The sequence below is a fragment of the Coregonus clupeaformis genome, chromosome 12, assembly GCF_020615455.1.
Source record: "Coregonus clupeaformis isolate EN_2021a chromosome 12, ASM2061545v1, whole genome shotgun sequence".
Lineage (NCBI taxonomy): Eukaryota > Metazoa > Chordata > Actinopteri > Salmoniformes > Salmonidae > Coregonus > Coregonus clupeaformis.
The window spans coordinates 49,586,523-49,604,268 of record NC_059203.1 but is presented as its reverse complement, the minus strand read 5'-3'; the positions used below and the strand labels follow the sequence as shown (position 1 = coordinate 49,604,268).

Below are 17,746 nucleotides of genomic sequence, written 5' to 3'. Positions count from 1 at the left end.
AAGCCAACACCTCCTTTGGCCGCCATTCCTTCCAGTTCTCTGTTGCTAATGACTGGAACGAACTGAAAAAATCTCTGAAGCTGGAGACTCGTATCTCCCTCACTAACTTTAAGCATCAGTTGTCAGAGCAGCTTACCGATCACTGCACCTGTACACAGCCATTCTGAAATTAGCCCACCCAACTACCTCATCCCCATATTGTTATTTATTTTGCTCATTTGCACCCCAGTATCTCTATTTGCACATCTTCTTCTGCACATCTATCACTCCAGTGTTAATACTAAATTGTAATTATTTTGCACTATGGCCTATTTATTGCCTTACCTCCTTAACTTACTACATTTGCACACACTGTATATAGATTTTCTATTGTGTTATTGACTGTATGTTTTGTTTATCCCATGTGTAACTCTGTGTTGTTGTTGTTTTTATCGCACTGCTTTGCTTTATCTTGGCCAGGTCGCAGTTGTAAATGAGAACTTGTTCTCAACTGGCTTACCTGGTTAAATAAAGGTGAAATAAAAGTAAAATAAAAAAATGGATAGTATGGTCGAAGGATAGAACTGCTGTGACTGCAACACAACATTTAAACTCTGCTCTAATGAGTCATTAAACATGTCTGAACATCAACACCTAATTCCATCCTAGGGTTTCCTGAAAAGTGGGAAATGAATGCTTGGTGCAGATTGCCAGGTGTAGTTTAGCCACCACCCACAGTAATAACATCCCTAGGGCACCAAGCTGTGCCCATGGGTGTGGTGCTGCTTTGTTTTGTCTACCCCAGACCATTTTGCCAATGAAGATGAGTTGCCTGGCCTAACAGCATGCAATCTAACAATTGAATTGGGTATTTTCCCAGGGTATTCTCACGGTCTTTGTTCTTCAAAATAGGGTCTGTTTAATCAACTTTCATAAAGAGATAAGAATCATTAGACAAATAGGTTTTTTCAAAAGACTCAGTGAAGGCTTATATCTAATGTGATTCATTTAAACGTGATCGCTCCAGAGTCTGACCTTTGCTCTCACGCATGCCTCATATCAAATCTGATTGTCTATCTCACCTAGCCTTGTCTATCTCGCTTTGTTATACAAGTGTCACAGGCTTGAGATATATTGAATAATACAGTACAGAATTATCTCTTAATGAACATCTTGAGGGTCAAAAGGGTGAAGGGTCGTCACAGTGCAGAAAAGTGTGAAGAGCATAATTATTAATTCAACCAGTTACCAAACTATATGATTACTGAACTGTCTACCTTGCTCTGGGTCTGGTCTGGAGATCACAGTTTTTCATGGATGTTGGCTACCTTAAACAGTATTATGATGAATGTAGTGATCACAGGTGAATTCAGTTATTTTATTTATCAAATGTTATTATTGAGCATATTGTTATTATTAACATGTTATTATTGCCTGGGTCGCTGGTTTGCCTGGGAGGGGGACCCTGGGCAAGAAAAGGTTGAAGAACCCTGTTCTACAGAATCTTCAGTCAGCAGCCGCACAGGAAGACTAATATGTACTAGGACAATGAACCCTTTCTTACATTCACACCCACATCCACAACCGTGTCATTGCTTTATAATGGGCGTGGTTCATTGTTCAGGGCAAGGTGCATTGCATAGGTTGATTGTACAAACGCCACCTGTACAGACCTAGGTACGGACGTCGCATTTTCGAATTACAGCTGGAAACAGACCTTCATGATGACAATGGACCCGTTGAAATCGGCGATGTCCATCGGGAATGTGGATGAGACATCTCTTGCTTTGCCGTCCGATAACAAACTTCGGTCCAAACAGCAACGAGTCTTGGATCAGGTGCAAACCATCAAGAGGGGCAAGTCGAAGTACAGTAAAAATGGATCTCTGTCGTCGCCAACGAGTAAGCAGAGGCCTAATTATTATAATAAAACATAGATAGCCTAATAAGTTATTTGTATGGTATTTGAATTGACCTAAAGTCCAATCTGGTTATCGTTTCATATTTTTTGACACTAACACATTCGATTTGCATTGTTGTGAATGATTTAGCTTATTCATTGTCAAATATGAAAGCAGCATACATAAGATATCAGCAACTTCACTGTTGTAAAGTCTGTTAAGTAAACAAAGTGTTTAGGCCAACTGATGTACATTTAGAATTATTTACTATTGAACCAAACAAATAGCAACTTATTGATGTTGACTTTATGGAGCGATTAAAGCATCACATTTGGTAGAGAGTGGCTCTTTGGGATGCATTAATTGATATTAGAAGCACACAACCCAATATATGGCCACCAATACTGAATCAGATTTTGGAAATGTGATAGTAGTGTTGACTTTTTGTAGCCATATATAATACAAATCTTGTGTATTTGTAAGTAGCAGTGGAGCAGTCTTATATTTCATAGCCAACCTGCCTGAAGTGGCAGAAATGGCCAGGAAACACCTGAAATCAACCTGTAAACCACTCAAATGTTGTTGAACTACTACCTGAACCACCTCAACAAATGTCTTAAAGGTTAAAAACCTGTTATGTTATCAAGTTAAAAAATTGACCACACACCCAAGGAGTTACCATATGTAGTACATTTATTGAGAACATGGGTTGTTTCCTCTGAATGTGACCTTAAACTGGAGATGGTCGTACTAACATAGGCTTTTACATTACGCTACAATTGATGTAATATCACCTTAATATGAAACTGTTACCCAGTGGATTTAAGCCTTCAATTTGTAAGAGATACTCTTTGGGATGTATTAATTGATGTTAGAATGGGTCCCCAAAAATTGCGGCATGGCACCCCGATTCTTTTTAACATAATAATCCATTATGGCCGCCAATACAATCAGATTTTGGAACGGTGATATTACTGTTAAATATTTGTTGCCATTTATAATAAAACATATTGTGTATTTGTGAGTAGTGGACCAGTCTTCAACAAAATTGCATTATATTTAATAAGCAACGTGACCAAAGTGCCAGAAATCTATCTGTAAACCACTTTTGTTGAACTACTACATGGATCACCTTAACAAATGTCTTTAAAGGGTTAAAAACATAATGTTATCCAGCAAAAAAAAAATTCACAACACACCCCAGGAGTTGCATTATGTAGCTAATTGATTGAGAACATGGGTAATTTCAATATGACTTTAAACCAGAGATGGTCGTTCTAACATAGGCTTTTACATAACCTTGCCATGTCAAGAAAAGCTAACCACAGTTTTTGTTCACTTAAAATGTTAGTCTTGTTGGTTACCTAGCTAAAGGAATACAACAGTCAACATATACTGACTAAAAATATAAATGCAACATGTAAAGTGTTGGTCCCATGTTTCATGAGCTAAAATAAAAGATCCCAGAAATTTTCCATATGCACATTTAAGCTTATTTTGTCTCAAAGTTTGTGCACCAATGTGTTTACTTTCCTGTTAGTGAGCATTTCTCCTTTGCCAAGATAATCCATTCACCTGACTGGTGTGGGATATCTAGAAGCTGATTAAACAGCATTATCATTACACAGGTGCAACTTGTGCTGGGGACAATAAAAGGCCACTCTAAATTGTGCAGTTTTGTCACACAACACAATGCCAGTATGAAAATGTATGCACTCACTAACTGTAAGTCGCTCTGGATAAGAGTGTCTGCTAAAAGACTAAAATGTAATGTCTCATGTTTTGAGTCATGCTGACTGCACGAATGTCCATCAGAGCTGTTGCCAGAGAATTGAATGTTAATTTCTCTACCATAAGCCGCCTCCAACGTCGTTTTAGAGAATTTGGCTGTACGTCCAACTGACCTCAACTGCAGACCACGTGTAACCACGCCAGCCCAACACCTCCACATCCAGCTTCTTCACCTGTGGGATCATCTGAGACCAGCCACCCGGACAGCTGATGAAACTGTGGGTTTGCACAACAGAAGAATTTCTGCACAAACTGTCAGAAACCGTCTCAGGGAAGCTCATCTGTGTGCTCTTCATCCTCAACAGGGTCTTGACCTGACTGCAGTTCGGCGTCGTAACTGACTTCAGTGGGCAAATGCTCACCTTTGATGACAACTGTGACGCTGGAGAAGTGTGATCTTCATGGATGAATCCCGGTTTCAACTGTATGGGGTCGTATGGGCGAGCGGTTTGCTGATGTCAACATTGTGAACAGAGTGCCCCATGATGGCGGTGAGGTTATGTTATGGGCAGGCATAAGCTACGGACAACGAACACAATTGCATTTTATCGATGGCAATTTGAATGCACAGAGATACAGTGATGAGATCCTGAGGCCCATTGCCGTGCCATTACCTCATGTTTCAGCATGATAATGCACGCCACCATGTCGCAAGGATCTGTACACAATTCCTGGAAGCTGAAAATGTCCCAGTTCTTCCATGGCCTGCATACTCACCACACATGTCACCAATTGAGCATGTTTGGGATGCTCTGGATCGACGTGTAAGACAGCGTGTTCCAGTTCCCACCAATATCCAGCAACTTTGCAGAGCCATTGAAAAGGAGTGGGATAACATTCCACAGGCCACAATCAACAGCCTGAAGCGAAGGAGATGTGTCACGCTGCATGATGGTAACACTAGATACTGACTGGTTTTCTGGTCTACGCCCCTACTTAAAAAAAAAAAAGTATCTGTAACCAACAGATGCATATCTGTATTCCCAGTCATGTGAAATCCATAGATTAGGCCCTATTGAATTCATTTCAATTGACTGATTTCCTTATATGAACTGTAACTCAGTAAAATCTTTGAAATTGTTGCATGTTGCGTTTATATTTTTGTTCAGTGTATAATATAAATTCTAGCTAGCTACCCAGCTAACAAAAGGATGTCCTTAGGGAAATTGGTAGTGGACCAACAGGGAATGTTGTGAGGTGCTGGGTATGCATATGCTGGGGAGGCAACTTCAGGGACAGCAGGCTCATACTTACTGTATAGGCAGCACACTTTACCAAAACAGGCACAGTCATCAAGTTAATAATAATATGATATGCCATTTAGCAAACGCTTTTATCCAAAGCGACTTACAGTCATGCGTGCATACATTTTTGTGCATGGGTGGTCCCGGGGATCGAACCCACTACCTTGGCGTTACAAGCGCCGTGCTCTACCAGCTGAGCTACAGAGGACCACGTTACTTTGCTTTCATTGTCAAAACTCCTGAAAGATGCTTGGCTGTTGGAGTCCACATGCACTTCTTTTGATACATTGAATGCAATTATCAAACCTTCCAGTTCTGGAACATTGTTCTTGAATTTTAAAGACTTGTGATGATTTTTGACTGTGCGCACAGAACTAGAGATTTTGGTCTTTCTGTTGAAGCATTAGATGCCTTGGCACCATGGTTCTTTGCACTGGACAGAACAAACTACGCAAGGTAGATTCCTATCCACATTCAAGACATGAAAGCTCTACCGGCTAACATCAGAGAAGAATTTCAGACTTCTGGGTCCTGCCAAAAACACAAAATAAGTTATAATTCATGCAACTTGACCAAGCCCATGAGAAAAACCTAGCTGGTAAAAGGAACAGGGGAAGTCATTGGACTAACAGAGAACCCCACTGCCTTCTGGAGATGGATAGTAGCAGGACCTGAGCAGGCCAGACTACTGGTTGGTTTTGAATCCCAGATTTTGAATGTAGATTCCCCTTTAACACAATCTTCAACACAAGCAAAGTTCATCACACAAAATACAAGTAGCCAGCTTGTGCAACACCATCTCAAGCAAGGGGAATCCATTCTTAGATAAATATCCAGAGCTTCTGGTTTTGGATACACACAATTGTGCAAGCAAAAATGTCATTATCACTGTCTGCACCATTAAGAAACTAGGCACTTCTCAATATCATATACACTGAGTGTACAAAACATTAAGAACACCTGCTATGTTGAATATTGAAATAATGTTCCAAATGTCGGAGAGACAGACAGCAAGGTTTTCTAGTGACATTTATTTGGATACATCCATAACAATGAGCTAATGAGGCGCGATTTTGCCTGTCATAGAAAATGTGCTCACTCGTCAGGACACTGTTGTTCGGAGGAGCTAGCCAACAACACAGCTAACACAATCACTTCAAACTGAAGCTGGAAAGACTGCAAACTAGCTGCACTTTGTTTCGTTTGACCTTTTTTCAATTGCCAATTCTTTGTATATATCCATGATTTTGACTGGCTGAGAAAAGCTGCCTGCCTGTCTGTCTCATCCTGAAACCCAACATGTTCATTACTATGGGACAGCTGGAGATCAAATTTGAATATTGAACCAATGTTGCAAATGTCGGAGAGACAGACAGCAAGGTTTATATAAATCTCAGCTGTTGAAAACTAAATGTTAGTCTAAAAGAAATGTGAGCTAATGTCTAGATGCTTTTTATAATGGAGATCAAGTTTAAGTGCCTGACTGGGCTGATGAGACAGTGGATTGCGCGGTCAGATGGAACAGAGTAAATAGGCATTTTAACGTCATAGATTTAGCCGGTGGTAACTTGTGGAATAGACACCGGCTGGAATGCGGTTTTAACCAATCAGCATTCAGGATTAGACCGACCCATTGTATAAACAAATATTGTACATAAAACATAAAACATGTCGTTATATGCATATAAAATATTGTTAAAACAATTGATTTTCAGAAACTCTTAAAATGAATGATCAAGGAAAACAAAACCTGTATGTGAATATTCTGTGTAATTATATTTGATAAATATTTTTTCAATATGGGGAAAATACGACCTTTCCCAGATTGCATTGTTTAACCCTCAAATTGACAATGAGGCCTTCAAAAGAAGCCTAACAAACGAAATGGTTGGTGGAAACATAATTGGGTATTTAAGCTTAAAATAGTTTATGAAGAAAGTGATATATTATTTGGTATCTGCAAGTGTGACTTGTCAGATTCAATCAAACTCTCATGTTGTCACGCCCTGGCTCTGGGGACTATTATATGTTGAGCCAGGGTGTGTAGGTTTCATTGTTTAGTTTTCTAGGTTTGTGTTCTAGTTTGTGTATATCTATGTTGGCCAGGGTGGTTCCCAATCAGAGGCAGCTGTAGCTTGTTGTCTCTGATTGGGGACCATACTTAGGCAGCCTGTTTGGCACTGTTATTTTGTGGGATCTTGTTCCGGAAGGTTTGTGTTCAACCCAGGACTTCACGTATCGTTTGTTTTGTTGTTTTGGTTCGTGTTGTGTACTGCAATAAAAGAATGTATGCATATCACGCTGCGCCTTGGTCCGCTTCATCGTGCAACGATCGTGACACATGTTCTATGACTAAGTGGAATTTATTTGAATTGCACTGAATTAAATTATACTTCCTGTCACTCAAATTCAAGTTCTACCTCCTTTGGGGTGCGGCCAATTTAAATTTGAATTTCAACTCATGAGTTGAATGGGAGTCAATTCCAAAGTTCTGAATTGAGCCTAACCCTGATCTAGAGCGACTTACAATACATATTTCACTAGAATGCATACGTTCCCTTTTTATTATCTGAAAGCATAAGACACTGTGGATGGCATGCCAATGATGTTAACAGTACAATACCAATCATTTGGTTTTGTCAAAACAGCAAATAGGTATAGTACTTGGTTGGCAGGCTCATATGGAACATGTTCGAAAATGCATTTTGTCCCACCAAAGCAAAACACATTTGATGTTTGACAGTTGGCAAAACATAATTACTGCATCTCTCATCACACTGCATCTTGTATTCTGATTAAAGATTTCAAATGTATTAGTCAATCACATCAAAGCAATGAATAGTGTACCTTTTCTCACACTCAATATTTTACAGTGATAACTAATATTAACATATTTTAAGAGCCATTTAAAATCTCTTGTTTTTCTCCGTAGGTCCTGTGTACTTCAACATATTCACTGACTCCTTTAAGTCACCTACCACTCTCAATGGAAGTGCCTTCTTTAATGGTACCAATGGACTCTCAAAAACAAATGGCCTCTCAAAAACGGTATGAAGCTTTTCATATTTCACATCACATAGCCTTTTCTTTTACATACAAAGATAGAAAACATTTCCCCATGTTTTTGATAACTATGCTTGGTTTATCAGTTGTATTTATCAGTATATAATTTAAGGACAAATTATGGTTCAGTGGTGATAAAAAGAAAACATTCCCTAAAATCCCATTTACAGGTTTAGGAGTGGTGGATATTAATTTGAAAGCAGTGCCATGGTCATCATGGGGTAGTATGTCTGAGACTAATCTCGGAACCCAGAACCATATCTCACATGGCCAGCTACTCAATGTATGTGAACAGTCTGTCATGAGAGTCTGAGTCAGGTGTAACCAGGTGCTGGAGATGACTGACTAACCTCAGGAATGGGTGTGAATGTGAGATACTGCCCAGAAGTCTGGGGAGTGTTGTTCTGTTCAAGCAGCTTTCTCTCCAGCACAAGTGAGAAAATGAGGCATATTCCCATAATGGCACCTGACTCATTGTTGAAACAGACATCTTTGTCTCAATCATGTGCTTTCACTTATCCACCTCACACTTGTGAGGCATGATGAGTACTCCAAACTATGGCAAGTTTCCACCTCAACCGAGCTCCTTATTCTTGTTTATGAACAAAGAGAGAAAGAAATCCAGATTGACACTGAACATATTATGTAGATTATACTGTAAATTATTGTCACCCATGACCCTTACTATTACTTAATACTATTACTAATTACTAGTCTGTAAAACATTTCTGACACATTATTTACAAAGGATATCTCATACAACTCAGTCACTCACAGTCGATGAGAAAAACAAGCATTCACAAAATGTTCTGTTTGGATGCAGTGTGTCCCGGCCTGTCGCAACTGTTTATGTAATATAAATCTTATTCTGGAGAGGTGCACACTACAAATCATATATTAATAGTTATCTTTTCCCACTGCCATCTGCCAATCAGACAAGTCTAGAATAGTTATCAATAACAATAGAGTGATTAAATGCAGTACACAGTATTTATCTTCACCCAAAGTGGGTCTATACCTTTGTGTACAGTGGGGAAAAAAGTATTTAGTCAGCCACCAATTGTGCAAGTTCTCCCACTTAAAAAGATGAGAGAGGCCTGTCATTTTCATCATAGGTACACGTCAACTATGACAGACAAATTGAGATTTTTTTTTCTCCAGAAAATCACATTGTAGGATTTTTAATGAATTTATTTGCAAATTATGGTGGAAAATAAGTATTTGGTCACCTACAAACAAGCAAGATTTCTGGCTCTCACAGACCTGTAACTTCTTCTTTAAGAGGCTCCTCTGTCCTCCACTCGTTATCTGTATTAATGGCACCTGTTTGAACTTGTTATCAGTATAAAAGACACCTGTCCACAACCTCAAACAGTCACACTCCAAACTCCACTATGGTCAAGACCAAAGAGCTGTCAAAGGACACCAGAAACAAAATTGTAGACCTGCACCAGGCTGGGAAGACTGAATCTGCAATAGGTAAGCAGCTTGGTTTGAAGAAATCAACTGTGGGAGCAATTATTAGGAAATGGAAGACATACAAGACCACTGATAATCTCCCTCGATCTGGGGCTCCACGCAAAATCTCACCCCGTGGGGTCAAAATGATCACAAGAACGGTGAACAAAAATCCCAGAACCACACGGGGGGACCTAGTGAATGACCTGCAGAGAGCTGGGACCAAAGTAACAAAGCCTACCATCAGTAACACACTACTCCGCCAGGGACTCAAATCCTGCATTGCCAGACGTGTCCCCCTGCTTAAGCCAGTACATGTCCAGGCCCGTCTGAAGTTTGGGAGAATGTCATATGGTCAGATGAAACCAAAATAGAACTTTTTGGTAAAAACTTAACTCATCGTGTTTGGAGGACAAAGAATGCTGAGTTGCATCCAAAGAACACCATACCTACTGTGAAGCATGGGGGTGGAAACTTCATGCTTTGGGGCTGTTTTTCTGCAAAGGGACCAGGACGACTGATCCGTGTAAAGGAAAGAATGAATGGGGCCATGTATCGTGAGATTTTGAGTGAAAACCTCCTTCCATCAGCAAGGGCATTGAAGATGAAACGTGGCTGGGTCTTTTTAGCATGACAATGATCCCAAACACACCTCCCGGGCAACGAAGGAGTGGCTTCGTAAGAAGCATTTCAAGGTCCTGGAGTGGCCTAGCCAGTCTCCAGATCTCAACCCCATAGAAATCTTTGGAGGGAGTTGAAAGTCCGTGTTGCCCAGCGACAGCCCCAAAACATCACTGCTCTAGAGGAGATCTGCATGGAGGAATGGGCCAAAATACCAGCAACAGTGTGTGAAAACCTTGTGAAGACTTACAGAAAACGTTTGACCTGTGTCATTGCCAACAAGGGGTATATAACAAAGTATTGAGAAACTTTTGTTATTGACCAAATACTTATTTTCCACCATAATTTGCAAATAAATTCATAAAAAATTCCTACAATGTGATTTTCTGGATTTTTTTTCTCATTTTGTCTGTCATAGTTGACATGTACCTATGATGAAAATTACAGGCCTCTCTCATCTTTTTAAGTGGGAGAACTTGCACAATTGGTGGCTGACTAAATACTTTTTTCCCCCACTGTATATTATGATTTTGGAATGAAGTTAGTGCCAGCTGATTGAAAGTGTTGCAATATTCATGCTTTGTGTCTGCTAGCATTTACTCAATTCCTTCGTCCTGCAGCTCAGCTACGAGAAAGGCACTAAGCGAAGGGTCCTGACCTCCAAGGAATCTACGGTCCAGAGGAACATGAGTAGCTCCAGCCAGTGGGAGAGACAATTCCCTCTCAGCCCCACCATAGGCAAGCGCAACAGCAGCCGCAGTGTGCCTGACCTGGCCCCCTTCCCCACCACCACCACCCTGCAGCAGCAGCAACTGCAGTCCTCGGCCCTCGCCCAGCAGCTCCAGCCCAACAGGTCCAGCTTCTTCCCGACCGAGAGGAGGAGCAGTCAGTTAACCTCCAACGGCTCCTCTCAGGTCGCTGTCAAAGGCAATGGGGTGCAGAAAAGGAACAGCCAGTTGATTGGCACGCGTCAGACGAAAAGTAGCGGCCAAATTACCAGCAGCCAAGCTCGTATTGAGAGGGTGCCCTCAAACCTCTCTGTGGCCGAGTCCAAGATATTGGGGATCAAGAGCAAGAGTGAAGCGGGGTGAGTGTAAATGCTGCTTTGGGGTTTGATGAGTTGCATTTCAAATGTTTGTGAACAGCTGTTGATATGTGTATGTGGTTTTTCCCAACAGGATGAATGGTAATGGTCAGATAGCTGATATAACCATGAAGGAGGCGGTGGAGTGCCTGTCCAGTGGTGATGAGAACTACCAGCTCTGTGGAGCCTCCTTCATCCAACACGCTACCTACTCAGAGGACAAGGCCAAGCAGGAGGTGAGGACACGCATCTGGGTCTCTGGAACCAGGATTAAACAACTGTCCTGTCCTGAAGGACACTGTCCTGAATTAGGATATCTAACAGCTTTACGTGTCTCTCAGGTGTTGCGGCTCAAAGGGATCCCCCCTTTGGTGAACCTGCTTAGGAGTCCCAGTCCCCAGGTCCAACAGACTGCCTCGGCCGCCCTGCGGAACCTGGCCTTTAAAGATGCAGACAACAAGGAGGAGGTCCAGCGCTGTGGGGGCATCACTGAGGCCCTGGCCCTGCTCCGAGACACAGACTCTACCGAGACACAGAAACAACTCACAGGTAGAGAACACTATTCTATTTCTGTACACAACACTTCTCCGTCTAGTGACATCACAGACTGCTGACGCGTTGCAGACATGTGCCCCAGTGTGAATGCAAGCGGGTATGAAAGGGAAACACGCTTGTGTTGCTTTCTGTTGCCAAAACATGCATATTTACATTAAATGTATTCATGCCGTAGAGCACAGGAAAACACTCACTAAACACGCTCACCTTAATCCTGATCAGATCCTGCTGTCAGTCACACAGATGTTCTCTTGTGCTGCATTGTGCCAGGGGACATTGATAGGTGAGACGTTTCACAATAGGCTGTGTTCTAGAGGCTCTCACTATTGTTGACTAGCAACAGTACATAGCTACAGGATCTTTGCTATATAGTGACAATGACAGAGCGGTACTGGAGTTAAGTGGAAATTAAACACAAATTTTGTGCCAACCGTTGTTGTGGAGACTCAAAGGGTGCGCAGGCTTTTGTTCTGTTTCTTAGTTATGCTTCGGGAAGTACACGCCGTGCCCATGTCATGAGAGTTTGATCAATGTGCACTGTGTTGGCTATCTAGTATTGCTTGTGTTGAATTATTGTTTGTTTGTGTTGAGCTTGCTAAGATCGATGGTAATAATGTCACATGAGTAGCAGGTACCATCTATTTGAACAACTGCTGCTTCTACTACCACTGAACTACTGCAACTTTGTCCTTTCGCTTCAGGTCTCCTTTGGAACCTGTCGTCTGCAGACAGTCTGAAGCCAGAGCTGGTGCGTAGTGCTCTGCCTGTCCTGACTGAGACTGTGGTAGTACCATACACAGGAGATGAGACAAACAACAACCAGGACCCAGAGGTCTTCTACCATGCTACAGCATGTCTACGGTGAGACACAACAATCAATACTGTAGACAAGGAGTGCACATTGCACAGATGTATACTGGCAGTTAGCCAGGAGGTTAGAGAGACAGACAATTAACTGAGAATGTGCAGGGCTAATGATGACAGATGCCAGGTACCATCTACGCTTGTTTTGGCATTGAGCGAAGCACTTAACTAAATTTGCTCCAGAGGCACTGCACTGACTGAACCTGTAGCTTACTCTCTATACTACTCCTAGCCTCTTAAGTTGTGTCTGTGCCGTCTCAGAGGATTGGGTGAATAGCAGAATACAAATTCTTACTGTCACTAATGGATGAAAGTACTGTTTTTCTCAATTCTGTATTGTTCTCCACTGTGAGACTACACAATTCTGGCCTGACCTGCCTTTACCTGATGTATGACAAGAACAGTTTAACTTCATTTTCCCCGACTGTCCCAACAGAAACCTGAGCTGTGCAAAGCAAGTCAACAGGCAGGCCATGCGTAACTGTCGAGGCCTCGTCGACTCACTGGTCAGTTACGTCCAGGGTTGTGTGGCTGCAGAGAGGCCAGATGACAAGGTGAGCATGCAACATTTAATTACTTCAACTAAAGTTGAAATAAGTAATGTTGAATTCATGGAATGTAATTATTCAGCAAAAATAGAAAGTATAGTTCTAACTGCATGTGAACATTTCATGGAATACATTTTCTCCATTGGTTAAATATTTTTTGGTACCTACTTTTTAACTTGGAGTTGGATGGATCATACTATGAACATGTGTGTGCTACAATACAGATACAGTACATGCTAAACTAACCAAGCCTTTAATACTCTGCCTCTGTCTGTGTCAGTCTGTGGAAAATTGTGTGTGTGTCCTGCACAACCTGAGCTTCCAGCTGGAGAGTGAGGCCCCGGCCCTGTTCAGCAGGATCACTGCCTTGGCCAGGACCCCCAGCAGGGCCAACGCCCCCAGTGAGACCGGCCCCATTGGGTGCTTCAGCCCACAGAGCAGCAAGGTCCAGGAGCAGGAGGTGAGACCGGCATATAGGTCAAATAAAATCCAGGGAGAACGGAGAAAGACGGATACACAATAACAACATATAGTATTGAATGAACTATGCACTTTTTATCATTACACACAGCAATTACATGTACATCAACTTCCATCATATATTTTCGAAAAAGTCCCCACCTACATAATCTGATGATTGATAATAACTTGGTCCTCCTCTTTTTACTCCTGTAGAGTCACTTTGACTACCCTGTGATGGAGGAGCAGCACCCTACAGGAGCAGGCTGGCTCTTCCACTCCAAGACCATGCAGAGTTACCTGTCTCTGCTGGGGTCCAGCCAGAGAGAAGACACCCTGGAGGCCTGCTCTGGAGCCCTACAGAACCTCACTGCTTACCACGGCATTGTATGAACAACAATCGTCATTTGGATTATTTCATTATTTATTCACACAAAAAGTATTTTAAATGCACCAAATGTATAGAGAAAAACATGCACCAAATGTGTGTAGAAAAACAACATTCAAATCATGGTCCCACTTCAAACAAAAACCTAATATGCTTTATAAACCCTTCATAGACCCTTTATAATGCCTTCATCTCTGTGTCCACAGGTATCTAGTGTGATGAGCCAGAGCATCGTGCAGAAGCTGAACGGCCTGCCTCACATCTCTCCCCTGCTGCAATCCTCCAACCCCAGCCTCCAGAAAACTGCTGTGTCTCTGGTAGGAAACCTGGCCAAGAACCAACGCCTTCAGAGCACCATGGGTGAGCATGGACACCAATCATAGCCCTGTTCTTTGTAGAATAGATAGATCCTATTGGTTGGAGGCAACCTTGTTTCAATGATTGTGTAGTTTGCATTGAGAGCAACATCCCGCAGGGTCAGTTTAGCTAAGAACATTTTCTCCTGGTATTTTAAGGCAGCCCCCCCACCTCTCTGATTCTAAGGGGTTGGGTACTTGGGTTAAATGCGGAAGACACATTTAGGTTGGATACATTAAGTTGTGCAACTGACTAGGTATTCCCCTTTCCATTTACTTTCCCCTTCCCTTCAGAGAGGATTAAACAAGAAAACATTTACATTTAATTTACACCTGACCTTTAGTTGTTTTAGCTTTTAACATTTTGTTGTTGAATTAGCAACACTTCATAGAGTGCGTTTGCTGGAGGTGAATGACCTAATGGGATGTGTCTTGTCTGAAGCCCGACAGACCTTGCCAGAGCTAGTTGGCATCCTCAGCTCATGGACCAAGGAAGAGACGCAGTGTGATGACACCCTGGCCATGGCATGCCAAACCAGCCACAGTCTGCTGGTGAAGGAGCCTGAGCTGGGGAAACCCCTGCTGACCAACAACCTGGTCAACTCACTTAACGACCTGAGCAAGAAGAGGTAAGGCCTGCTCGTTATTTTGTATTACAAAAAAATTTAATGTGGGAAGTAGTTAGTCCTGCGGCTAAGGGGTTTGACCTGTGGCTGAAAAGTGTCCGGTTCGAATCCATCCCTACGCTATGGAGTTTTAAGATAAACCTTTTAGAAATGGTTTATGGGCAAAATGCTTTAAAACTGCACATGCTAAAAGAAAGTATAACTGTATCAATTAACGTTGGTCATCTATTTTATTCCTTTTACTGTTTCCTCCATATTGATGAGATGTATTTGAGATGTATTTTGTTTTCGTGTTATCTTGTGTATATATATTTCTTCATGTATTTTCAAGAGGACCACAATGGAAATACATGTTTAAACTTTTTGTGTCATCCTCAATGATTTTAATGTCATTGTACTGAATCCACATGTGTGGTTGTATTGTTAAAAAAAAAAAAAGATCCCCTCCCATTCCCCTACCGTTAGGCCCTTGAGCAAGGCCCTTAACCCTACAACATGCTCTCCATCCAGGGGCACTGCACTGCAGCTTGACCCTGTGCTCGTCTCAACTGTATGTGTGATGTGTGCTGTCTGGGGCGGGGGTTGAGAACGGAGCAGAAGACACATTTCCGTTGTTCCCTGTAACTAGTAGACAAGAAATTAGAGCAGTTTGTAATATACAATACTATGTCAAGAAAAAAGGAAAACAATCTAACAGTGGTGGGCTGCCCCTTTGGGGACTTTCTAAAGAACCCAGATAACAGAGCTTTGAGTTTGAGCGTAACAGAAAGCATACCCCAGTCTTACAGGGATTGTTCTTTCTCTTGATAGGGATTTCCCAAAGGCCAGCAAAGCTGCAGGTGTGCTCCTCTACAGCCTCTGGTCAGAGAAGGATGTACAGAGTTTCCTAAAAAAGGTAAGAATTTTGGGCCGATATTTCAAAAAAATTCTGTTATTGTAAGATGCAATGTGATATCCCTGTTGCAGATATTTACCTATTTTGTCGACTCTGCTTTTACCTACCAGTTTACTCCTCAATACCAAACGATAGCGAAGACAACATGTGATTGGGTGGGTTTTAAAATGGAGGCAATAGAAAGGACAATCTGAATAGGCAGGCTTAGTTTACTTTTTTTTTTTTTTGAATAGGCAGGCTTAGTCAGCTCAAAGACGGTAATCTGTGTGATGACTCATCACCCCTTCCCCGAAGGTGGTTGATATTACTGGTTATGTTTTGTTGTCGTGAAAATGCAGAGTAGAGATCCACAGTATCTGTCTGTACTCGACTGGGTGGGGTGTGTCGAGGGTGTGTTGAGGTAATTTATTTCCTCAGTTCTGTGAACCTAATGTACTCCCCAGTCAGGTAATTTTCCAAAACAGTGGAGATCGGATGGAGGGATTACATTCTGTTTGGTGGGAGAATACAGTATTCTGTACACCTGAAAAAGATGATATACACAGGAACCGTAGAGGTGCTGAAATGGTACAGCCAAGGAATCTAGGGAAACAGGTTCGACAGTGCTAGGCTCTGCAGACCTTTTCATCTTTAACTAATACTGACTATAGTGCCTAGATCTCTTCCGTCAGTTACTTGACATTTCAGCTTCACTTGGCCAACACTTGGTGAGAAACCTGCTGTGAGCTAGTACCTGTAACTATGCCATAACTTATTTTTTGTCAAGGAAAAAAAGTCAGCATCAATGGGGAAATCTAATGTCTATTTAATAATTTGTCCTACAGCAAGGGATGAATAAGGGTTCCTTTGTGAACGACATCACCAGCGCGGCTCACAGGTCTGTGCAGGTCGTTGAGTAACAGGACCGCTGGCATGGACCTCCGGATGTACTAATGAACTAGTGGACCTATACACCTACTACGGTACATATCAGATTGGGTCCAGTTAATCTGATTGCAACATTTTTACTTTAGATTTTAAAACAATGCATAGCTAGTCAGATTGCCTATCCATTATGTTTAGTTTTGTCATTTATCTTACATCAGTATAAAGGTTTAATCATGTACCTATATTTCTGTTATTTTCTGGGCTCTTTTGTGTTTACTAGTAATCATTTGTTTTTGTTTTCCACTGTAAACATTATGATTTTCTATTGATAATGCCTAGTTACTGGGATTGCTTGAATAGGGCCCCTTTTCTAGCATGGCAAATATGGTTGGTTACGTAAAAGCTAACATAGGCTACTGAAATGATCAGATGTTGTAACTCATTTCATTTAATTGTATTTATCTAGCCAGGATAGTCCACTCAGTAACAATTGCCACTGTTTCTCAAGTAGTCCTGAGGGGTATACTACAAAGCAGGATCAAGGAGTTAGACAGCTAATTTGCCTGTGTATATATATATATATATATATATATATATATATATATATATATATATATATATATATATATATATATATATATACAGTACCAGTCAAAAGTTTGGACACATCTAATCATTCCAGGGTTTATCTTTATTTGTACTATTTTCTACATTGTAGAATAATAGTGAAGACATCAAAACTATGAAATAACACATATGGAATCATGAAGTAACCAAAAAAGTGTTAAACAAATCCAAATATATTTGAGATTCTTCAAAGTAGCCACCTTTTGCCTTGACAGCTTTGCACACTCTTGGCATTCTCTCGACCAGCTTCATGAGGTAGTCACCTGGAATGCATTTCAATTAACAGGTGTGCCTTCGTAAAAGTTAATTTATGGAATTTCTTTCCTTCTTAATGCGTTTGAGCCAATCAGTTGTGTTGTGACAATGTAGGTGGGGTATACAGAAGATAGCCCTATATGGTAAAAGACCAAGTCCATATTA

General features: G+C 41.4%; 1 protein-coding gene across 1 annotated transcript; it reads left to right on the top strand.

Moving 5' to 3' along the window:
* The first annotated feature begins 1,619 nt into the window (after nucleotides 1-1,619).
* LOC121578711 (plakophilin-1) lies at nucleotides 1,620-17,282 on the top strand. The gene is made up of 13 exons (XM_041893097.2): nucleotides 1,620-1,881; nucleotides 7,848-7,963; nucleotides 10,678-11,144; nucleotides 11,236-11,377; nucleotides 11,483-11,690; nucleotides 12,398-12,557; nucleotides 12,997-13,114; nucleotides 13,389-13,568; nucleotides 13,784-13,954; nucleotides 14,162-14,315; nucleotides 14,754-14,940; nucleotides 15,748-15,832; nucleotides 16,657-17,282. The coding sequence occupies exons 1-13, from the start codon at nucleotides 1,701-1,703 to the stop codon at nucleotides 16,729-16,731; spliced, it is 2,244 nt and encodes a 747-aa protein (XP_041749031.1). The 5' UTR covers nucleotides 1,620-1,700; the 3' UTR covers nucleotides 16,732-17,282.
* Nucleotides 17,283-17,746: the final 464 nt, after the last annotated feature.

What these genes read in the sequence shown, in the direction of transcription:
- LOC121578711 (XM_041893097.2), top strand. Translation starts at nt 1,701, where the DNA reads ATGATGACAATGGACCCGTTGAAATCGGCGATGTCCATCGGGAATGTG. An exon ending in AAGAGCAAGAGTGAAGCGGG is followed by an intron (nt 11,145 to 11,235) that starts GTGAGTGTAAAT and finishes TTTTCCCAACAG; the next exon opens with GATGAATGGTAATGGTCAGA. An exon ending in TCACTGCTTACCACGGCATT is followed by an intron (nt 13,955 to 14,161) that starts GTATGAACAACA and finishes CTGTGTCCACAG; the next exon opens with GTATCTAGTGTGATGAGCCA.